Source organism: Mixophyes fleayi, chromosome 2 (assembly GCF_038048845.1).
Source record: "Mixophyes fleayi isolate aMixFle1 chromosome 2, aMixFle1.hap1, whole genome shotgun sequence".
Classification (NCBI taxonomy): Eukaryota; Metazoa; Chordata; class Amphibia; order Anura; family Limnodynastidae; genus Mixophyes; species Mixophyes fleayi.
Window position 1 is genome coordinate 267,876,183 of NC_134403.1, and position 25,244 is coordinate 267,901,426.

At 44.8% G+C, this 25,244-nt stretch overlaps 1 protein-coding gene across 5 annotated transcripts in view; it reads right to left on the bottom strand.

The window, feature by feature from the left end:
• The window catches only part of LOC142138983 (polymeric immunoglobulin receptor-like), an 85,564-nt gene that overhangs the window by 18,927 nt on the left and 41,393 nt on the right, over window positions 1-25,244 (bottom strand). For all 5 annotated transcript variants that reach the window (XM_075196175.1, XM_075196176.1, XM_075196177.1 and 2 more), the window contains one exon: window positions 601-948. In XM_075196175.1, the coding sequence (XP_075052276.1) occupies window positions 601-948 (348 nt within the window). The remainder of the gene's footprint in view (window positions 1-600; window positions 949-25,244) is intronic.

Genomic DNA, 25,244 nt, shown 5'->3' on the forward strand with positions numbered 1-25,244 from the left:
ATGTGTGTGTTTGTGTGTGAGGGGCCACTGCATGCGTGTATTATGTGTGTGTAAGGGGCCACTGTGTGTGTGTGTGTGTGTGTGTGTGTGAGGGGCCACTGTGTGTGTGAAGGGGGGGCCCAAACCGATATCTTGCCTAGGGCCCCATGAGGTGTAAATCCGGCTCTGCCTTGGACACTTATATAAACTGACAAATCAGTTTTCTGGCATATGTTTTTTCAAGCAACTATTTCTAAACGTATTCTACACTCTCCCTGGAAAGACAGTCAGCAGAGTAACTTTTCTGCATCACCATAGCCAGTTACAACCTTTAGGTCATCAGCCACTAATAAATAGTCACATTGTAGATACTATCCAATATGCATCAGCAGTTGGCATGATTTTCCAAGCGTTACATCGTATTTTTGTGTTGCTTTATTCTTTAATAGCAAGCAAAATAATGGGATTTAGGTCTCAACTCCGTTTAATAAATAGATCCCATCATTTCTAATCTCTGAAACTTGTTCAAAGCAATCAAAATCATCCACTAAATCACTCCGTCGGCAAAAGCGCTATTGGGGATATTTAAGTTTCAAGCTACATTCGGCCTGTCATAGTTACCTTTAGTCACAGACACTCTGATCTCAGCCATTTTCTTATGAGTAGAACTGTCACCAATACCGCAGAAATAGGTGCCTTCATCAGTCGTCTGTAATTGATCAAGTTTTATAGTAATTGTGCCCTCATTTGGATCATCCTCAATTGAGGCACGGTCTGAGAAGTTTGAATCGACATAAGGACTTGTGGATATAATTGTACTTTTACAATTTCCACGCTTTCCACCTTGCTGACAAATAAACTTCCGTGCATACTTATTGGCTGTAGGAATAGTTGAGTATGAGCATTGAATGGTAACAGATCCATCAACTAATCCAGTCACTCCTCTTGGACAAGCCACTTCCGTAGACTCTGTATTTTACGTAAACAAAAAAATGAAAAATAATGTCAAACTGTAAAAAAAATTATTGAGAATTACAATTATATTGTAATAATTAGGTACTTCAATAGGTTTAACAAAGTGTTGAGACCTGTGCCACAAAATCCCATTAGACTATAGTGAGAGCAAGAATTGCAGATTAAGCTAAGCGAGTCTGAGTTCTAAAAGGGAAGCTCCGGAACTCAGTGAATGCTGTGAGAAGCCAGAGAGCTATTGATTTTATGAGAGCTCAATTGAAGATACTGGTGCAGAGTATAGTTAACCTGACCTGTGGGAGAATCTAGTAGTGAGGACTGGGAAACCTGACATGGGAAAGTGCCAGCAATCGAGTCACATTGAGATAGCCACGTATTACAGTTAGCAGAGAGTGAGACTGAGTAGGAGCAAGAGAAACATGCAAATACTGGCAGTATGGAGGAGAGAGGTCAGGAGAAAGGATGACAGTTCCAAAAAATAGAATATGTCAGCTCTTGTGACCACCTGTGTGAGCCACTGCCATTGTCTTTACAAAGAACTATGCAGGAGACAGAGAAAGAAGATGTAATAATTATTTATTTCAGAAAGAAAGGTAGTCTTTCCCCCATCCGTTTACTGTGATTGTACTGTGTTACTACACCTGTGTCAGCAGCTCACCAACTAAGTAGGTACTAAGCCACCACATGCAGGGGCACCTAGCTACTTAAAACCTACTAGAGCAAAATAAGGAGAACTGAGCTAGGCTGACTGATCCAGATGTATTTAAAAAGGAGCACATACACTGTATTAGCAGTGAACAGTAGACTAAACCAGTTATATAACCTATGAACATATAGACTAATGTGTTAGTGGTGCTTAACAATGTAGGGCAGTGCCGTAACTAGCCATTTTAGTGCCCTGGGCGAGATAGGGAAGCAGCGCCCCCCATCTAAGTGGGAGTGTCAATTGTCGAGTGGGCGTGGTCAACCTACTGTGGGGGGCGTAGCTAGCTCTTTACAAGTTCTAGACCGCACTGAAACCCCCTCCCTCCCCATTCTTCTCGGTCTGGCTTTGTAAGGATCTTTATGTAATAAGCCTCCATAGATCAAAGTACTTTAAATGCAGCTATCACATGCCAGCTGTATAACAAATGAATTGGTTATTGAAATAAAACTCACTGAAACAAATTAAAACAAATGTAACAGTACCATCTGTATCACACGTCCCTTCATCCCACTGTGCCCTGCATCACACTGTGCCCTCCATCCAGGGCCGGATTAACCAGAGGACTAACTGGGCTATAGCCCAGGGGCCTCGGGCATCCAGGGGGCCCTTCAAAGTCCTCAGCAGCATTATTGATCGGTCCGGGGGCGGGGGCGCCCCCAGCCCGATCAATGCTGCTGAGCACTGTCAGTCCAGTCCTCCGTCCCCGGCGCTCAGTACTCTGCTTACTGAAGAGATCTCGCGAGTGAACTCTCGCGAGATCTCCTCAGTAAGGAGCTTACAGCGCGCCGGGGATGGAGGACTGGACTGACAGGTAAGCAATTTGGGGGGGCCCTCACGGGGGACGGGGGCGGCGGGCGGCTCACAATGGGGGCCTCACGGGGGAATGGAGGTGCCCTTAGCCCAGGGGCCTCCATTCCCTTAATCCGGCCCTGCCTTCATCACACTGTGCCCTTCATCCCACTGTGCCCTCCATCACACTGTGCCCTCCATCCCACTGTGCCCTCCATCCCACTGTGCCCTCCATCCCACTGTGCCCTCCATCACACTGTGCCCTTCATCCCACTGTGCCCTCCATCACACTGTGCCCTCCATCACACTGTGCCCTCCATCACACTGTGCCCTTCATCCCACTGTGCCCTCCATCACAGTTTCTTCTTTATCACACCGTGCCATGGAGCGATCTTTATCACATTGTGCCCCCTTATCACCATCACACAAAATGAATATATATATATATATATATATACATACACACACACACACACACACATACACACATACACACATACAATATAAAGAGCCTCCTAGTGTCCGCCATACCTTACAGAGAGCATTCCTGTGACCACCATACAATACAGAGAGCATTCCTATGACCGCCATACTATACAGAGAGCATTCCTGTGACCACCATACAATACAGAGAGCATTCCTGTGACCGCCATACTATACAGAAAGCATTCCTATGACCGCCATACTATACAGAGAGCATTCCTGTGACCGCCATACTATACAGAGAGCATTCCTATGACCACCATACAATACAGAGAGCATTCCTGTGACCGCCATACTATACAGAGAGCATTCCTATAACCGCCATACTATACAGAGAGCATTCCTGTGACCGCCATACTATACAGAGAGCATTCCTATGACCACCATACAATACAGAGAGCATTCCTGTGACCGCCATACTATACAGAGAGCATTCCTATAACCGCCATACTATACAGAGAGCATTCCTATGACCGCTATACTATACAGAGAGCATTCCTATGACCGCTATACTATACAGAGAGCATTCCTATGACCGCCATACAATACAGAGAGCATTCCTATGACCGCCATACTATACAGAGAGCATTCCTATGACCGCCATACTATACAGAGAGGATTCCTATGATCACCATACAATACAGAGAGCATTCCTATGACCACCATACAATACAGAGAGCATTCTTGTGACTGCAAAACAGATAAATACCTCACCTGAAATTAATAGACCCCACCATTAAATTAAAAAGCCCCAACAATAAATTTAATTGACCCACCAGCACCCCACAAATAAAATAGTACCCATTAAATAATTAGCCCCCACCTAAACGTCACCATTAAATTAATAGCCTACCTCCCACCCATGTAGTAAGACACCTAACCTCCCTACCCTCATATCACACATTAATACATCCCCCCTTCCCTCACACATTATGGCAGCATACCCCCCTTCTCTCATAAAGCATAGCAGCATCCCCCCTCCATAATAGCAAGATGCAGCACACATTCCTCCCCTCCATAATAGCAGCACACCCCCCTCCCTAATAGCAGCTCACATCCCCCCTCCTTAATAGCAGCATACATCCCCTCCCCTCCCTCCATAATAGCAGCTTACATGCCCCTCTCCCCTCCCCTCCCCCCATAATAGCAGCTTACATGCCCCCCTCCCTCCCTCCATAATAGCAGCTCACATCCCCCCCTCCCCTCATAATAGCAGCTCACATCCCTCCCCTCCCTCCATAATAGCAACACACATCCCCTTTCCCCTGCTTTGAAACTTACCTTTTTCCTCTTTCTTCCTCTCCAGCCGTCGCTGCCTGGCTCCTCTCTGCTCCTCTGCTGCCTAGCAACGTCATGACATCAGACGCTGAGGCAGAGGGCAGAGTTCAGAAGGGGGTGGAGCCGGGTGCCGGCCGCCATTTTGGATGCGCCGGGCGGCCGGCAGTCTGAATCTGAGGTCTGTTTAATTTTTATTTTTTTACACTCCTCACACAGAGGCAGGTGTGGGCGGCCATTGCGCCCCCTTGGGACTGCGCCCGGGGCGGCGGCACCGCCCGCACCGGCCTCGTTACGGCTCTGATGTAGGGCAATGCTTTTTGTTAAGCAGATGAAGTGCTATAAAGCAGATTTACTGAAACAATGAGAAGGGTTAGTGCACATGGACATTTTTATCTCCCCTTCTTTTTTTGACAGGGGAACAGAAGAGAGACAGGTACTTGCATAGAGATAATTGAACTTTGTGAAGCAATGGATTGACTGAGCACACAGATGCTTCACAGCAACAGGTATCAGAGCAGGGACAAGTCAAAGTAGAATATGTTCTACTTCCATCTGCCCCAGCTCTGTCATTGGTCTCTCTAAGCTCCTGTCTGCTTGGTCAATACTTAAGCCTATAGAGAGCAGTGATCATTATGTGAATACCCTTCTTTCCTCCACTGTACATCAAAAACTGAAACAAACCAAAATAATAATAAAAAGAGATTTTAAGCTCCTCAATAGGAATGATATGCAAATAAACAGTTCCATAATAATTTAGGGAACATCATTTTTACAATAGTCCTTTGAATACCCACTAGGTATTTAGAATAGTATACTGGGAAATTAATTAACGGATAGTTTTGCAAGATTGGTGCTCCACAGTGTATAATATGTGTGCTTAGCACATGAGGAGGTACAGAGACAGTCTCACTAATTACTCATTTATTTATCATTTATTATCATTTATTTATATAACGCCACTATATTACGCAGCACTATACAGAGTAAATTTAATCATACACATTGGTTCCTGTCCCATTGGAGCTTGTAGTCTATGGGCCTGATTCATTAAGGAAAGTAAGTCAAAAACAATAGTTTTATATTATAAAATATCTTCTGTACAAGACCATGTTACAATGCAAGGGGTGCAAATGTGTTTATTATTTTGCACATTTACACATTTTGCACAAAATACTGGCTGTTTTTTCATCTAGCACACAAATACTTGATAGCTTTATTTTTACACTGAAATATAAAGTTGATCTAGGACATGCCCTACCCCAACTATAAATCTGTCCACACATTTTACATTTATCTCCCCCTCCAATACAACATGGTTTTGCCCAGGTGAAAAGTTACTCATTTTTATTACTTTATTTTCCGTAATGAATCAGGCCCTATATGCTTACAACACAAACACAAACACACACACACACACACACACACACACACACACACACAGACACACACAGACACACACAGACACACACACTAGGTGGGCTTGATTCATTAAGGAAAGTAAAGAAGAAAAAAAAAGTAACTTTGCACCTTGACAAAACCATGTTGCATTGGAGGGGGGTGTGAATTTAAAATGTGATGAGGTAGGGCATCTTCTAGATCAACTTTAAATGTCAGTGGATAAATATAGCTATTAAATATTTGAGTGCTACATGAAAAAACAGCCAATATTTAACTTATGTGCAAAATAATAAACTAATTTGCACCCCTTGCATTGTAAAATGGTTTGTCCAGGAGGAAACTTACTCATTTTTTATGCCTTACTTTCCTTAATGAATCAGGCCCGGTTTGCTTTTTGGACTGTGGGTAGAAACCTAAGCACCCAGTGGAATTCCACGCAAACACAAGGAAACTCTACAATTCCTGGTCAAAATCAAATTCATGGCCCCATTAAGGCAGCAACACTAACAATTGTGCAACTAACCCAAAATATTGCCATGTTTAATAGAAGCTATATAGATTCTTAAGTTGAAAAAATACCATTATGTTCAACATTTTCTCAATTCTAGCCTTATTGTTCCAGAAGGCAAGACACAAACCCCAATAAGTCTGTTGTCAATTTAACCACGCAGGAGGAAACAAATGCTTTGTGATCCCATATATGGCGATAATTATTGGTTGCAGACAGTCATGTTGGTATCATTTAATAGTGTTAACTATTTACATCATTCTTGGAAGGTACCCAATTTATTTTAAAACAGAATCTGCTGTCACCCTCACCCTTGGTAGGCAATTCCATAATACCATTAAAGAGAAAAATGTTTTTCCTACAGTTGCAGACAGGATCGGACTGAGCCACTAGGGGACCGGGTTATCCTCCAGTAGGCCCCGACCTTGATCGCTACCCTCTTTCTTGGTGGGGGGAGCGGGACACATTAAAAAAAAGGAACACTAACGTGACCACGGCGCTCACCGACTCCTCTCTGCTCTGTTCGCACTGAATGTTGGGAGTGACTTCATCACGTCCCCGACGTTCAGTGAAGAGCGCCGCAGAAAGGAGTTCAGAAGAAGACAGAAGACAAGAAGAAGAGAAGAAGAGAAGAAAGAAGATGATAGAAAAGGTAAGTGAAGGAACAAAAGCAAGGGGGGAGCATGGCAGTTTGAGGGGGGAGCATGGCAGAGTGAAGGGGGAGCATGGCAGAGAGTGAAAAGGGGGAGCATGGCAGAGAGTGAAGAGCAAGAGCATGGCAGAGAGTGAAAATGGGAGCATGGCAGAGAGTGAAAAGGGGGAGCATGGCAGAGAGTGAAAAGGGGGAGCACAGACAGCATGGCAGAGTGTGAAAAGGGAGCACAGACAGCATGGCAGAGTGTGAAAGGGGTACCAAATCAGCATGACAGAGTGTGATGAAGGGGGGCCAAAGCAGCATGACAGAGTGTGATGAAGGGGGGCCAAAGCAGCATGACAGAGTGTGATGAAGGGGGGCCAAAGCAGCATGGCAGAGTGTGATGAAGGAGGGCCAGGAGATGGGGGGAGCAAAAGCAGCATGGCACAGGGTGATGAAGGGGGGCCAGGAGAAGGGGGAGGGCAAAAATAGCATGGAGGGGACAGTGCGATCATAAGGAGGCACAGCATGGTGATGAAGGGGCATAGTAATGTGGTTGTGATGGCTTGTGGCAATTTAATGTGTGTGTGGTAGATGGTGGCTAAATAATTGGTGCTATTTTGTTTGTAGGATGAAGGTGGAGCAATTTTATAGTGGGGACTATTAATTTAAGATGGAGTGGTTTGGGGGCTATTAATTGAATGTGGGGCTGAGTTTGGGGAGCATGAGGTCTATTTATTAAATGTGAATATGAATTATTTAGTGGCAGTGACGGTTGCGGGAAATAGGTATATTTATTATATGTAAATGCAATTAATTTATTGCAGGGGCTATCTGGAGGGAGGGAAATAGGTTTATTAAATGGGAATACTATTACTTTAATGTTAGGGCTGGAGGACGGCCTAAGTATTAATTGTGGGTCCTATTGATTTAACTTCAATAGAGAAGATACCACTGCACCAGGTGATCGCTACTATGGTAACCAGATAGTACACAATTGTTGATCACGTATAACATATTAATACTGGTTGGTGCACTCACGCACAAAAATTCTATTGTCAGAGTAAAGGAAAGAGAGAAAATGTGCTTGCAGAGGCACTCAGCGATCTTTATTGTATATAAAATATAAATCTTTATTAATTATACTTTTAAAAAGAGAATAATCCCTCCAAATGTAATAGCGAAATATAAAACAAATAAAGTGAAACAAAAGTGAATTAAAATAGCAAAAATATTTGCTATGCCCCGCTACTTGATATATTGCAATAACTATTATATCAATTGTTCATGCTTGACAATAGATGTTATTATGCATCACTCCACTATGAGACTGACTTGGTCAAAATGACACTGATGAAATTAGTGGTATGATCGTTTTATAATTAGTACCACCTAGACTGACTACTGCAGTTCATTTATTTTCTTAACATTGGTAATTGACAATCATATAAGCCTATTAAGGTAATCCTATATAGTTGCTACGTATTGCGTATGTAGCATACCTAATAAGTTTATTCTAACTGCATTATCTCTGTCCTATCGTTGTCCAGTCTCACACTTGCATTCTATTGTATCAAACTCAATAGAAATTAGGCGCTGTGTATGGCTGTATTGGTGGGACACCTAGTAAAGTGTTTATAGCTGCTATAGAGTCTAAATCCTCCGTGTTAAATGATCACACATACACACTGAAATATTCAGCTAAATGAGGATTGAGTGCTATCTATAATAATATGGTGAAACTTGTTATTTCAGTGTGTATGTGTGATCATTTAAGTTAATTTTTTCAACAGGATAGGTTATTTATACTATCAAGCATATTAATTGCACGATAACGGACCTTTACCTCTGTGTTTACATGCTGGAGTCTGGAGATTTGATCTACCAATACGAGCTCTAAGGGGCGGATTAATGTTAATTTCTTCAACAGGATAGGTTATTCATACCATCAATCATATGAATTGCACGATAACGGACCTTTACCAATCGGAACGCGACACGTCAGATGAGGGGGCGTGTTTTATTGCTTATATACCCTCTTTCTTTCTTTCTCAGTGGTTGCCTTGATAAAGCGAATAGCGAAACGCGTGTTGGCGTTTTGCCTCGCTACTGCTTATTTTCACTCCTTGTTATTAGCTCAATTAGTTATCATAGGTAGCGCTGTACGAATGGGCTGAACATATCAGTGGGCATATGGGAGATCGTTTAACTGTATGATTGAGATCAAGCAGCAGCTAAGAGTATGAGATTAGGTGTTATATAACAAGTTTCACCATATTATTATAGATAGCACTCAATCCTCATTTAGCTGAATATTTCAGTGTGTATGTGTGATCATTTAACACGGAGGATTTAGACTCTATAGCAGCTATAAACACTTTACTAGGTGTCCCACCAATACAGCCATAGACAGCGCCTAATTTCTATTGAGTTTGATACAATAGAATGCAAGTGTGAGACTGGACAACGATAGGACAGAGATAATGCAGTTAGAATAAACTTATTAGGTATGCTACATACGCAATACGTAGCAACTATATAGGATTACCTTAATAGGCTTATATGATTGTCAATTACCAATGTTAAGAAAATAAATGAACTGCAGTAGTCAGTCTAGGTGGTACTAATTATAAAACGATCATACCACTAATTTCATCAGTGTCATTTTGACCAAGTCAGTCTCATAGTGGAGTGATGCATAATAACATCTATTGTCAAGCATGAACAATTGATATAATAGTTATTGCAATATATCAAGTAGCGGGGCATAGCAAATATTTTTGCTATTTTAATTCACTTTTGTTTCACTTTATTTGTTTTATATTTCGCTATTACATTTGGAGGGATTATTCTCTTTTTAAAAGTATAATTAATAAAGATTTATATTTTATATACAATAAAGATCGCTGAGTGCCTCTGCAAGCACATTTTCTCTCTTTCCTTTACTCCTATTGATTTAACCCCAGGGCTGGTTGGAATTTTCTAAATGTACCCATTATTTTTTCCAAAAAGGGCCCCCAACATTCCAGGATCCAGACAAGCCGCAACTAAAGAAACCAGCAGCCACAGGTAGTAAAAGTGACAAGAACAGGTAGGAAAGTCTGTCAAATGTTCTGAGTCTAGTGCAGGCTTGGCTAACCTGTGGCACTCCCAGCATACCCTTCCAGCAATAAGCTGCTATATATTGGCAAAGCATACTGGGGCTTGTAGTTTCACAATACCTGGAATGCCACAGGTTAGCCAAGCCTGGTCTAGTGGGACAATCTCGATTTTTAGTGACTGTTCTGTCCAATCTAAGGGGCAGGTCAAGACTGTGTACTCTTTATATACACACTGCATTCTTTATATACTACACTATGGTGCTAGCTGACCACTCCCCCCTAGTGTCTGGTCTCGCCTCTATGATGGCTGGCCACATCCCCTCTGGTGGGCCCCTAGTGTTGAAGCCCCCTGGTGGGCCCTTCATGCCCCAGTCCGACATTGGTTGCAGAAGATGTTTCCTGGTCACCTGCATAATCAGGGGTATGAAATACTTGTAATGAATTTGAATTCACTATATAGTACATGTCCGCTGTCATTTCTGTAATTATTTGTATAATTGGTGCATTCTGACTTCAGAATGTGCCAATTATATACTAATGATGCTTTACTAATATTTTTATAAAATAAAGAATTTGTTTAAGTCCTACCACTGCATTCAATCAAATGCTGCAGCACCTCACAAGCCCACGAATGCATCCTGTACAGTAACAAATAGGGCTGCAACCTTAAGCTCAATTATTGCTGACAGGAGCATAGGGATCAGTCCCAAACAGGTCATCAAGACAGATAAAAGGAATTGTTGGGGGAGAACTTCTGTCCAAACGTCAGTGTCTGTCTGCGTGTTAATGTGATTCCATGTGTCAGCCACTGTCATTGTTTGTACGTCATTGTGAGTATGTGTGAGTCTGTAGAAGTCATTTAGCAAAACTTGCAAGATGCAATGCAAAATTCTCTCTGGTGCTGCTGTGTGCCTCAATTTGCGTAGTTCCATCTGGATTTCTGACAAACTGCATGGATTTACTAAGCAAGATAGCAGCATTTGCAGATGAGCAGGTGTTTTATAGCTGCCATTAGAAACAGTTGGGTAGAGCGAGGTTGCTCCTTGCTAAGTATTGATGGGGCACCAGTGTGTCTAGTTTGTATAACAGTGCAAAGCAAGACTTCATTTGGCAGAGCAATTAAAGAACAACGAGGTGTGGAGCATTTTAGGGAAGTTTCTTGGTTTACAGAATGCTTCACAAAGTAAAAAAAAAAAAGCTTTAAACACAAAAGTGCCATGTGTAATAAAGACAGATTCTCCTAATAAATATAGGCCATAGATGAGGCTAAGCTGAGACAGATTTTAGAAGCAAAGCTTAACATAATATAAGGGGTGATTCTTAAAGTGCTCTGGACAGACTATTGCACCTGTTTGTAAATGTGAGTCTGTGTATGAGCTAGTTTATGTCAGTGTGTTTCTGTGTGTTAAAGAAGATATTGTTTTCAATTGAAACGTGTATTAGGGAAGTGTGGCCTTTACACAAAACAAAGTTAAAATCATGCGGGTGAGTGACTTGATGAATCACCGGTCATATGTGGCTTCCACGGAGTATCAGCCAATAGGGGCTGGAGAGGAGTGGTGTTATATACACAGATATAAGGCAGCTTGTGCAGTACCTGGGTGTTCCTGCTTCCGGATTCCCAGCAACAGGCTTAGTAGTGATCTCTATTCGTATATATACTGTTACTGCTATTTGGCTGTTATTTTTTTGTTTTATCTCGGTTTGTTCTTTTGTCTCTACCCCTGGTTTCCCCTTTTTCCAGTCTCCTCTCTTTCCCCTGTACCCCTTCTCCCCTCCCCCCCTTCCTTCTTTCTCCCCTTCGATTTTTCCCACTTCCAGTTTTTCATCCTCCACCCCCGTTGTTTTTGTCCTTCTGTCCTTCTTCCCCTGGGGTTTTCTTCTCCGTTTCCTCGTACTTGCTCATCATGTCCCGATCCAGCAGAGTCCGCAGCACCCTACCTGGCACACGTAGTACTTACCTGCATCCCGATCCCTTACACCCACCCCGGCTTCCCGCGTCCCCTCCGCTTCTGGTCCCTTACCTGGCAGTGTGGTCTTCAGGGTTTCCCACAGCGCCTCTCCCTCGATTAGGTTCGGCGGTGGAAGGGGCGCTTTCCGCGGTCACATAGTTTTGGACTGCGACTGGCGGCGGTCTCTCTAGTGGTGGCTTCTGGTGTTTCCGCCCCCGGGGTTGATGGTATCAGCGGGCAGCAGGCAGCGTGCAGGGAGGGATCCCCATCCTTTTCTCAGGCCACTGTTGCTGCACCAGTAAGTGTGAATGTGTTTAGGAGCTGGAAAAGTTTCTGACCCAGTACACAAATCCCTCCCTTTCCATCATTAATCAAGGTGCACCCTCCCCATACAGGGGCCGCGGGCCTATTATTTGGGATCCACCAGTCAGATGTCCGTTCCCACCCCATCGGGATAGTTTTTCTTCTGAGGATAGAGGTCTTACAGGAGCTCTTTTTAACCCCCCCCCCTCCTCAACTTCCAAGCGGCATGGTTCCTCAGTTTCCCTCAATTGGTGGAAGCGGGGCGTGGCAGAGTGGTGTTGCGGGTCCATCTATTTCCAGGGACCCAGTTGATGTCATTCCAGTGTATACATTTCCGTTGCCATTTTCGCAGTAGGCGAGTAGCAATACTGTATGCACGGCTCCTCAAGACACACTGGTCTCAACCTTTGCACCTGTGGGGCGCTCCGAGTTTGTGGATAGGTTTCCTTTAAACACCAATTATTCAGATTCGGGAGTTCGCTGGGTCCTGCCCTATCCTCCCCCGGATCGCATACCTACATTGGTGGCCAACATATCGGGTCCCCCCCCCTTGTCATACCCCCTCGGGTGATACACCCATTCCTACCCAGTCCCAGTTAGGGTGGAAACAAATGATAGGGGGCAAAGTATGACAGCAGCTGGTCCAGGGGTGGGGCAAGGCAGATCGCCTCCCCCAGGATTTTTAGAGGGACGGCAAAGGCAGGATTGGGGCAATGCATCTAGTTCAGTACCAGTCTGGCTACTCGCTAGGCAACAGATGGCTTCATTTGTTAACATGTTTCCTTTTTCAGTAACACTTACATGGAAGGGTCTAATGCACAGTCGAGGGGTCTGAACGAGTCCTTTTGAGAGACATCACCGAGGGCGGAATGGACGGTGGCAGTCTCTGCGGCAGAACAGGGGTTAACCATGGCGGCTTCTTCTTCAGCTTCGAACATGACGGGGCCTTCCCAGTCTGCAGACATCCAGACAATGGTGAAACCGTCAACGTCGGACGAAGCAGTGTCAGGACAAGAGGCGAAAGCAACAGCAAGTGATGAGATGCATGAAGTTGTGGTGTCAAGTGAGCTTATTTCTATGTCTCCAGTTTCCACTACCAGTGATGATTATTCCTCGTCATCGGAAAAAGGCCCCAGTAAACTTATTAAACTTTTAAACACGCACTTCAGTCACAACAAGTCTCGGGTAGAGCATAGAGCCGCGGTAGCAAAATCAGCAGCTTCTAAGAGTCCCATGGTACGTTGTGAGAACACTGCCCTCTTGTCGGCTCTTCGTCCTGGTATGAGAGATAAGATCAGGAGGGGTGTATTCGTTAATATGTTTAAATTGCCAGGGTCGGCAAAGAAAGATCTGGACGCGGCATGCGTAAAAGGATGCATAGGGGAGGAGGCTTATAAAACTTTCCCCAATTGGATAGCGGGTCATTGCGCCTTTGCAGCATGTTATATAGAGACTAGGCCAGAGGCAAGTAAATACTTACATCTGATAAATGATATGTACGTGTGTGGCCGCCCAGGCACATGGCGTAAATATGACGAGCTATTCCGGGAAAAAGTGAGTGGCCAGGTGGAAATGCCATTGGGTTTTAGAGATGGGGAAATATGGATGAAGCTCAAACAGGCCAACCTCTCTGTAGGTCAAGGGGCCAGCGGGTATCGGTTTCAGCAAGGAGGGAGATGTGGCGCTCCCCAATTGCCAAAGAATAGATGTTTCGCTTTAACAATGGGTCGTGTGGGAGAGGGGAGTCATGTCGGTAGAAGCACATTTGCTCCAATTGCCACTGACCACATTCGGCTAGAGAGTGTCCGAGGAGTGCCCCTGGTCTCGGCAGAAGCCGTGGCAACGACAACAGCAATGCTTAAGGCCCATTCCCCCATATGTATTGATGTATTGGAAAGGTGACTCAGGCTTTACCCCAATGCGGATCAGGCGTCGCAAAGGTTTTCATCACGGTTTCAGGCTTTCCATTAGCTCAGAGCCTCTGGGATTCTGAAGTCAGCCTATATTTTCCCAGGAAATGCTTGATGAAAAATTTTTGCAGTGAAATCAGCCTGGGGCGCATTTAAATCCCCCCCATTTCGGATTTAGTTATCTCCCCGGTAGGGATAGTTCCGAGGAAAGTTCCGGGCAAATTCCGTTTAATTCAACATATGTCTCACCCTGCAGGTAATTCGGTTAATGATGCCATAGCCCAGGATATAAGTTCTGCTGTATATGAATCATTTTAAGAGGCCTTAATGTTTATTAGACACTTTGGTGTAGGGGCCCTTATGGCCAAATTGGATATTGAATCAGCATTCATATTACTTCCCCTTCACCCAGATTAATTTCGGTACATGGGCTTTAAGATCAAAGGCAAATACTACATTGACAGATGCCTTCCCATGGGGTGTTCTCTTTCCAGTGCCTTTTTAAAATCCTTTAGCTCTTTTCTACATTGGGCGATTCAGGCGGGGACAGGTCATGAGGGTATTGCAGATTACCTAGACGACTTTCTATTTGTAGGGCCGGTTAGCTCCACATTGTGCTTAGATACACTGTACTCAATGCAAGCGCTATTCTTGGTTATAGGGATACCAGTAGCTCGGAATAAGATAGAGGGCCCATCAACATGTTTATCTTTTCTAGGGATAGAAATAGATACGGTGGCAGGCTGTTGTCATTTACCAGTGGATAACATTTCTAAATTGGAGAGTCTGATATCCAGTACTCTGGCCTCTCCTTCTCACACTCTAAGACAGGTACAAGCATTGTTAGGATCATTTAATTTTGCGTGTAGAGTTATTCCGATGGGAAGAATTTTATGTAGAAAGCTTCAGTTAGCCACAGCAGGTAGGAATAGACCTCATGTATTAATTACATTGGACGATGAGATCAGGGCGGACTTGGTAGTGTGGGCCTCTTTTCTTAGAAAGTTTAATGGTTCCAGGATTTGGCCTACCTCTCCACTAGGGAATTAGACTTGTTTACAGATGCCGCAGGGTCCAGAGGATTTGGCGCTTACTTACAGGGAGGTGTGCATCCCCGTGGCCACAGAATTGGATTGATCGTGGTTTGGTAAAGAATCTATTAGTTTTAGAGTTATTTCCCATCATTGTGTACCTGGAGTTGTGGGCTCCTCAGCTCAGCTGGCGCAATGTTTCCTTTTGGTGCAATAATTTGCCTATGGTCCAGGCAATCAATCATCAGAGTGCAACTTCTAGGCCGGCAGTAAATCTGTTGCACGTCCTGGTGCTTCGTTGCTTGGATTGCGACATAAATTTTCATGCCAGACATGTCCCAGGGATAGATAACTGTATTGCGGACTCCCTTTCCCGTTTAGATTCGGGACGTTTTAAGTCACTGGCGCCACATGCTAACCCTATTGGTATAGCTTGTCCATCTTATGTTTGGCAGATGGTCGGGCCGGCATAAGATTCCTGGCTGAAGCTTCTCTAGCTCCGTCCACATGGAAGACCTATCTGTCAGCTTGGAAGCGGTGGGAAAACTTTCTATTATCCTGTAACACCCGTTCCCCCGGGGTATCCTCATGGTATTGATGATTTTATGTGGGGTGCTACCAGGAAGGTCTTAGTAAAACATCTATGGCTTCAACATTGGCAGGTATATCCTTTATGGCTAAATTACAAGGGCTTCCAGATCCCACCAAATCGTTCCTCATTAGTAAAGCTCTAAAAGGGTGGTCCAGGCCTATTGATCCTTCATTGCTGTCTCGTATTATTTTAATTTTGGCAAGCATAGCCACAGATTCTTTCAAAGTTGTCCTTTTTAGCGCTGCTTTTTCTATGGCCTTCCACGGTGCCCTGAGAGTTAGTGAGTTGGTTGCGCAGTCAAAGAATAGGTTAGGGACAGCCATACTAGCAAAAAAATTTGTTTTGTATGCTGATAGTATTCAATGTAAAATTATTCGGTGCAAAACAGATCAGGCAGGGGTGGGGCATTGGTTCTCCCTTATGAGGCAGCAAGATCAGAATATTTGTCTGGTTAGGCTGTGTCATCAACTAGCTGGGTTACGTCCACATCAGTCAGAGATATGGTTAGTACACAAAGATGGATCCCCGGTTACTAAATTTCAGTTTCACACCATAATGAGCAATGCTTTGTCTGCTTTAGGTTTACCCTCATTGGAATTTGGTACCCATTCTTTCCGTATTGGAGCAGCTACGGCTGCAGCATCAAGTGGGGCTTCCGTAGCATCTATTCAGGCTTTGGGCAGATGAAAGTCCAACTGTTATAAATATTACATTAGGCCTGATGTTTAATCATTTGTTTTTCCCCTTTTAAGTAGGTCTGCTTTACCTTTTCTTTCTCTTCATAAGTAGTGAACCCAGGGCTATGCTGCTTGCCGCTGTTGCGTGGGCGTGAAGGGATTTTTCCTACTCGTCTTACGGTTGGCCTGGTTGGCTTGGAGCCTTCCAGGGTCTTAAAGATTTTTACCTTCACTTGGATTGCTGCTTTTCTTTTCCGTTCAGTTAGGTTTAAGGTTGGAATTAATGTTGCTCCTTAATTCCCTCACCCCTCCCCTCCCTACCAGCAGTTTAATAAATCCTATGATTCATAATAAGTCTTTCTGGTTAGGAGGTAATTGTTGTAGCATTTTGGTTAGTGGTTACAGAGCATATTCAGTGGTTTTTTCAACAGATTGTGATTGGCTTACTGGGATTTGTTTTTCTAGATTACGCTTGACTCATGTTTTATATTTTCTGTTGTAGGATTGGAAAATAAGAAGATTTGTGTTTAGTTTTTGGGGCATTCTTATGTTTACTGAGCGAGTAAGCATGTCTTGTTTCGGAGATGTCCTTGGTTGCCTGCTCACACCACAATCAGGTGGATAGGAAAGAAAGGCATGAAGTGGGCCGAAATTATTCTGCTTCTTTCCAGGGAAATTAGCAGACATGGTGTTCCTGACATTCTGGTTTTACATTTAGGCGGTAGCGATGTGGTTCAACTGAAATCGTTCGATCTTATCATTAGAATACGTGAGGACATGTCAGTTGTGCACGTAGATGGCCGAAAATAAAGTTGTGTTGCTCTTATATTGTGCCATATCGTTAGTGGAGGTCCAATATTCCCGCGGTTACCATAGCAGCAGTTGTTAGGAAAGTTAATCAATCAGCCAGCAAAACTTTCTGGGCGCTAGGGGGCTCGGTCATACCTCACCCATTGTTAAAAGCTGAGTATTCCTATTTGTTTAGATCAGATAGGGTGCATTTGTTAGACGAAGGTATTCGATATTTCATAGATCAGTTATGTTGGAGGTTAAGAGCGGTGATTAGGTCTGTAGTTGGCGGGCCGCATATATAGAGATACATGTCGGCGTGGGTCGGAGAGTAGTACAGTCGGTAAGTGTGCATATGGTGCTCAGTTTATCTTGTCATAGGTCACTACCCCCCTTTGTTTATTGTGTCATCGTATGGTTGATCTGCCTGTGAGGAGGACCCTCGGCCGGTAGTTTCAGCTTTATACTGGCGGTTTATAGAGGATGTGTAGTCTTGCCGTTGGACAAGATTTTTAGCACTGGCCAATAGATAAGGTATGATCCTGGGTTGGTGGTACTATGGTCTGACCTTTCCACCGATATTGGTTTTGCTGTTGCTGACTGCCCTGCTCTCGTCCGCCTTACAGTCCTCTTTAGCTTAAATTTAGAATTCATTCCAATGTTATATTTATAATTCATTTTAATAAATCCTATTTATTTATTACAACTTTAATTTGGTGTACGTGTCTTTATTGGGGATGGAAGAAAAGCTTATGCTACGGTATAGTGTGAGTCGAGGGGAACTTCCCCGCTATGCATTTTATAACAAATAATGTAGCACCTACTTTACATTTTTAAGTGTTAGAATTTACTTAAAATACTGCATCATGCAACAGCGACTTGAGCCTTAAACTGATCAAAACTTTTTAATGTAAATAGACTTTATTTGGAAAAGGGTGCAGATTGCTAATATATTTTTCTGTAAATATTTCATTAAGTATTCATGCCTTGAGTGATTTTAGCAAATGATCATATAACTGTATTGCAAAAGTGAAAAATAGCATGAACAAGTACAGTAGAATACCATAATAACAGTATAACAATCAAATAAATATTTTGACTTAACTGCCATCATTATGGTAAATTTTGCTGATGGGCTAAGAATGCATAGCAGTATTCTATGTTTTAATTACAACAGCCCTCTCATTGCCCTCACTTGATTGCAAACTGTACCCTTAGTTATACATTAAAGGTGGTAGTTAAGGTTTATCTGAGCCCTTCATTATAACCCCATAATTGCAGATGGTAATAGTTCTTAACTAATAACATCAATCTGCTTGAAAATGAGCAGGGACATATTGGCAAGGTGGCATCTTACAGTTTAGCGATAAAGCAGATTAAAAAATAGAGGATGATTTTTCAGAACATTTTCTTCTTGAAACTTTATTCATTCAAAACTAAATACTAAAGTGAAACCAGTGGTCAAAGTGGAAATTTATAAGTGCTGGAATGGAGCTTCCACCAAATGAACGGCCATGGTCCTGGGCAGGGCCGGATTTACCGCTAGGCAACCTAGGCACCTGCCTAGGGCCTAGCGGCTCTCGGGGGGCACAGCTGGGGGGGACAGGAGCAGTTTAAAAAAATAATAATTCAGCCCCTCCCCTGACTCGCGCCCCCCCCCCCCGCGACTCGTGCGCGGGGGGCGCGAGTCGGGGGAGTGGGGGGTGCCGCGAGTCGGGTCCCGGCAGCCTCTTCTCCTCTCAGTGTCTCAGTGATAGAGAGAGGCTGCCAGGACCCGACGAGCGATCACGTCACTCTTTTTTTTTTTTTAATTTTAAAACTGGGCTGACCGAGGAGGAGCAGCGCGCCGAAGAAGAAAGGCAATAGAAAGGTAAGAAAAACAATGGAGGGACAGTGGTGGTGATGGTGAAGAGGCACAGAAGTGGTGATGGTGATGGGCACAGAGGTGGTGATGGGCACAGAGGTGGTGATGGTGAAGGGCACAGAGATGGTGATTGGCACAGAGGTGGTGATGGGCACAGAGGTGGTGATGGGCACAGAGGTGGTGATGGTGAAGGGCACAGAGATGGTAATTTGCACAAAAGTGGTGATGGTGAAGGGCACAGAGGTGGTGATGGTGAAGGGGCACAGAATTGGTGATAGTGATTGGCACAGAGGTGGTGATGATGAAGGGCACAGAGGTGGTGATGGTGAAGGGCACAGAGGTGGTGATGGTGAAGGGGCACAGAATTGATGATGGTGATTGGCACAGAGGTGGTGATGGGCACAGAGGTAATGATGGGCACAGAGGTGGTGATGGTGAAGGGCACAGAGGTGGTGATGGTGAAGGGGCACAGAATTGGTGATGGTGAAGGGCACAGAGGTGGTGATGGTGAAGAGGCACAGAGGTGGTGATGGGCACAGAGGTGGTGATGGTGAAGAGGCACAGAGGTGGTGATGGTGATTGGCACAGAAGTGGTGATGGTGAAGGGCACAGAGGTGGTGATGGTGAAGAGGCACAGAGGTGGTGATGGTGATTGGCACAGAAGTGGTGATGGTGAAGGGCACAGAGGTGGTGATGGGCACAGAGGTGGTGATGGTGATTGGCACAGAGGTGGAGATGGTGATTTGCACAGAGGTGGTGATGGTGATGGGCACAGAGGTGATGGTGAAAGGGCACATGTGATATTGTGAAGGTGCAAAAGTGACAATGAAGGGGCACAGTGTGATGATAGAGGGACAAAAGTGACAAGAGCACATACTTGGATTTATGCGTATTATTTTTGCAAACAACTTAAGTAAGTATTTCTGCCCTGACTTTAATATTTATTAAGTTGTTTTGACCCAACTACTTAAAAAACGGGACTGCTTGGTAATTATTTAGGGGTGCCTTTTTCTGCAGCAGGGTGGCCTTGCTCTTTTCACATGTTAGGTACGCCCCCAAAGATGCAAGCCACGCCCTCACCTCCTTTGGCTGCGCGGCGGCACATGCTTTCATATCTACTTAACTATAGGGGTATATGATAGGCATGCGGCGGCACATGAATTCACTTCTACGTAACTATAGGGGTATATGGTAGGCTGCAAAAATATAGTGCTATGGATTGTTTCAGGGAGGGGGCCCAAAATCAGTATCCTGCCTAGGGCCCTATGAGGTCTAAATCCGGCTCTGGTTCTGGGGGCCGCTCAAACCCCCCGAAGGTTTAGGAATTTTGATAGAGTGAAATCAATTTTAGATGCATTTTAACACTATATAGAATAATATAATGCATATTAAATGATGCAAGGCTATCCACCCTGTGTCCCTCCCCTCGGTGTCAAATTACCTTTCCTCCGTGTCCCTCCACCTTTTCCTCATGTCTCCTTTGTGTACTTACATTTTCCTTCTTATTTCCATATTATAATAAAACTATCCAACATGTCTCCCTTATATCATCCATGTTAAACTTTAGCTTTCCCTTATCAATTTCCTTTCTCTGTTAGTATGTGACCCCATCTTCATTGCAGGTATTCCCCCTCTCTCCCTCCTTATCTGCTCTCCCCTGTTCCTCACATCCTGCTTCTCTCACTCCTACCTTACCTTACTCCTTGATCCTCTCTATCTATCCCTGTTCCTGCTCCTATTATTCCCTTTTGCTAGTTAATTCACAATTTTGCCTCTCCGTCATCAAACTGCATCCTCCTTCAATACGCTGTGCCCCTCTTTCATCACACTGTTCCCCCTCCTCCATCACACTCTGCACCCCCTACCATCACACTGTGCCCAATTCTTCATCACACTGTGCCCCCTCCTCCATCATGCTGTGCCTCCTCCATAATACTGTGCACCCTCTTCGATCACACTGTGCCCCTCCTTCATTGCACTGAGCTCCCTCCCTCATCATCTTACTGTGCCCTCTCCTCCATCATCACACTGTGCCCCCTCCATCACACTGTGCCTCCTCCATCACAGTGTGCCCCCTCCAGCACATTGTGCCTCATTCATCGGACTCTGCCCCCCTCCATTACATTGTGCCCCCTCCATTACACTGTGCTTCCTCCATATCACACTGTGCCCCTCTATCACACTGTGCCCCCTCCATACCCTACCTGGCCCTCATTGATTTTTAAACAAAATTGCAAAACAAAACCAAAACCAAAACACGCAAGGGCAGTTTCGCAAAACCAAAACCAAAACACGACGGTAATCCAGATCCAAAACCAAAACCAAAACCAAAACACGGGGTTCAGTGAGCATCTCTAATTCTTACATTGGGCACTGACTGAAACATTATCCGTAGAACTTGGAATGGGAGAGGCTTTAATGCTTTTGTGTGAATTAAGTTCTTGCCTCTTACAAACTTTGAGAAATTCAAATGTAAACATATACGAATGAAGTCTATTTGCCTCATTTATAAAGTACAAAATGCAGAGATTCAGCACTGCATCACCAGGCCCCACAGCAAAATTTGGGGGAGGGTCTGACAGCAACGTTTCACTTTCCTGGACCCACCTCACCTTTGCCAACTGAAGTGGATGCTCTCCATAGGGGTTCACTGCACATTTTGTTAGGCACAGTAGTGCCCCCAGTTCAGGTTAAGCCAAGCAGTAGAGTCCACGGGTCATATTATGCCAAACAGCAGTGCCCGCAGTTCATATTATACCACAAAGTAGCGCCCCAATTAATTTTATGTCAAAGAGTATTGTCCCCAGATAATAGTGTGGTGGTCGAGTACTGATGGGAAATCCTTCCCTTACCTTGTCTCCCAGATACGAGTCAGGTTCTTTTCTCTTTTGGATATCCGGTGGTCAGGAGATAAATACTTCAATGAAAGGGACAAAGATTGGTCAAACAACTTGATTTTATTGAGAATGCGGTAAGGATAGTTTTGGTAGGCCACCGCGCCACTGACCCCTTCAGCTCAATAGTAATGACAAAATAATGCATCTGATCAGCATAGAGCACAATAGCATTTAACATATAACATACACCTGGTGAGTATAAGGCAGAATAACGATAACATCTTCAATACACATTGTCTAATAAGGCACACTGGTAATCACAGTTACTACTTTCACGTTAACAATATCTGACTGGTGATGATGCAATAACCATCAATAATAACCCATCAAGACTCTTGCGGTCACTACCCCGCCCACTAGAGGGCTACTTATTCAGGTGTTTGGGGTAATGTGCTATTCCCTATGGGTCAGGCGCCCCACTATTAGCATCTACTGCTGAGTTAACTTGAATTGCAGCGGTACCACTAACACTGAATGTCACACCTTCAATATTAATAAATCAATTCTTAAGTAAATCACATAACATTAACATCATCTAAAACATTTGGTGCACCAATATTATCCCCAGTAACGTTACCATATTTTCCACTCAGTCCTGGGCTGACCTGTGCACAGGAATTTGGGTAGTGTTCCAATGTCCTGCAGAGGTTTCCATCAAGGGTTAAGTATTATAGTAGAAAGCAGGGCTGTTGCTCATTTCAGCCACAAGATGGCGCTGTTCTCTCAACAGTCAATGAATATCAGCACATGTGCTCTGCAGCAGGGTATAATGTCCAGATATCAGCACACACACACACACACAGGATATAGCTGAAACGACCGTCTTAATTGTTCCCTGCAGCCTGTGTATAGGTATGATCTGGGGGAAAAGCTCTCATAATCCTTCCTTGTACAAGAATGCAATGTCAGTTTTGGATAGATTCTCTCATCACTCTTCCCTCTGACACTGGGGTGTGTGCAATACACTGCATGCTAAGGTTTTACCTTGAAAAGAGTTCTGTAGTTAGTGAATACTGTCTTTGGTGCCCCGCTGCGTGTCCCCAGCTGTTCTCCGTCCACTTTGCTGGCAATGTCACAGTTCTGGCAGCAGCTTATCTTCTCTCTGCTCGGCTGCACATCCTCCCCCTTGTTCCTTCTACCATGCTGCTCCTTCTCACATCCTTCCTGCAGAACCTCTTCCTGTTACTCCCCCAGCCATTCAGGGCCTTCATCCTCCTCCTGTTAATCACTCCTGGGCACAAGTTTTCAGGAGCACAATTAACCCCTTGTAGCCCTGCATTTTAAAAGCGTTTATGCACTCCTCTGTGCTGTTCAACAGGGCTTTGGGGTACCACATTCACCCCCGCTTTTTCAGGTGCGTGTCCTCACGCATTAAGACATAAAGGTGGTTGTTCTTTATCAACTCAAATCACACATCTACAACAGTTATAATGGCAAACATTTTCAATGACAGCAGTTTTAATATACATTATATACAACAGTTTCAGTAGATCTCTAATCCTGATACCGCCAATAGTAGTTTGAAAGGGTCAGTGGGCAGCTGAGGCAAAGTCCCTTCGCCATCGTCTGGCTCTTTGTCCCAGTCATCCCTTGATGTTTCTTCTGGCCCTTGGTTTGGCCTGGGGCGGAGCTTGATATGGGTTTGGCCGTAATCACATACGGGTTCAACTTCCACTTGGGATCCAGCTTACTCCGGGGTCGATTATTCTTCTTGAGGATGATGCTCCTTTCTGGCAGCCGACAGGCCTGCGCATCCCTGTCGTAGTCTTTCTTCTGCCGTTTGTAGAAGAACGGAGGAGGGCGCCTGCGCTGGACAGGTCTCTGCTGAGAGGACACTTCCTCTGCTCTCACTCCCTCGCTCACTTGCTCTGCACTTACTTCTCCACCAGATTCTGCAGCATTCTCTCCCCTTGGCCGGTAGAAACGTCTGCGGAACCTTCGTTGGTAGGGTGCAAATCTGCTTCCTTTTACTGGTACACCACCAGGGCCAGTCACGTTTGCTGCCTCGGCACCCTTCTCTCCCTCCACAACATCAAATTCCACAGTCTCCCCGTCTCCCCGTCTCCAACACTGCGCAGAAACTTCCGTGGGTTATTTCGCTTTATTGCTGTCTGGTGGACAAAGACATCTTCTTTGGTGTCATTTCTGTTGATGAAGCCATATCCATTCCGCACATTAAACCACTTGACAGTGCCCAAAACCTTTACATGGGGACCAGCGAACTTTTGATGACCTTGTAGGAGCCGAACAGTACGATGACCGGGGGACGCTGCTTGGGTTAATTTACCCTTCAAAGTCGCCACTAGCTCATCCGGGCATCTTTGTAGCACATTCATCCCCAGGATGATGGGGGCTATGTTCCCTTCACAGGGGGCGGTGACGAGACAGCCTTGTCTTGGCAACAAGGTCGCTCCGATCTGGATGTCCGCTTCCCAATACCCTTCACACGCAATCTCGAGGCCGTTACTGGTGGTCAGCCGCAGCCAGGTTGGGGGTGGTGATAACAGCTGCTCTTTGCCCCAATACTTGTGGAATGTAGGTAGCCGGATGGTCGTAATCTGCGACCCTGTGTCAAGCATAGCCAGGGTCTTCACTCCATTAATTGTAACGGGTAATGTGGGACATTGTCCGATGAACTGGGGCCTCCAGTTTTCTGGATCCGGATCTATTCCCGGGGCTCGCCCCGAGATTCGGTCCTCAATCTCGGGGTGTCGGAGTTTAAATGCTCGTTTTGGACGCAGTTTTGTTCTATGTGTCCTATCCCATGGCACCGGCGGCATATCGGGTGCCCTTAACTAACGAATTGGTTGGGCGATCGCCGTACATACTCGCGAGGTGGTTCCCACCTGCCTCGGGCTGGTCTTTGTCTTTCGGGCCTCCACTCTGGTTCCCTGTAGGTGGGTGCCGGTCGCCTCGCCATTTGGCGCATCTCTCGCTGAATTTCTGCCATTCCGACGGCCAGCTCCTCCATTTGCTCTTTGAGCATTTGCATTGGGTCTCCGGTGGGATACTGACCGCTCTGTATTACCGATTCTTGGGCCCGTGTTGATTTTTCTGTGCTGCTTGCCATGGCTCCCGTCGAGCTTGCGCTTAATCTGAAGCCCACAAATTCTGAGTATTCTTCCTCCCTTCTCCGTTGGTTACCGACAATGGCGATGGCGGTCTCTTTAAACTCTCGGAAGGTTTTGCCTGGCATCTGTGCTTTCATCAGTCGTAGATGAATCTTAACGCTTTCAGTGAGACCTCCTCCTGTCAATCACTCCTGGGCACAAGTTTTCAGGAGCACAATTAACCCCTTGTAGCCCTGCATTTTAAAAGCATTTATGCACTCCTCTGTGCTGTTCAACAGGGCTTTGGGGTACCACAATAGTATGCCAAACA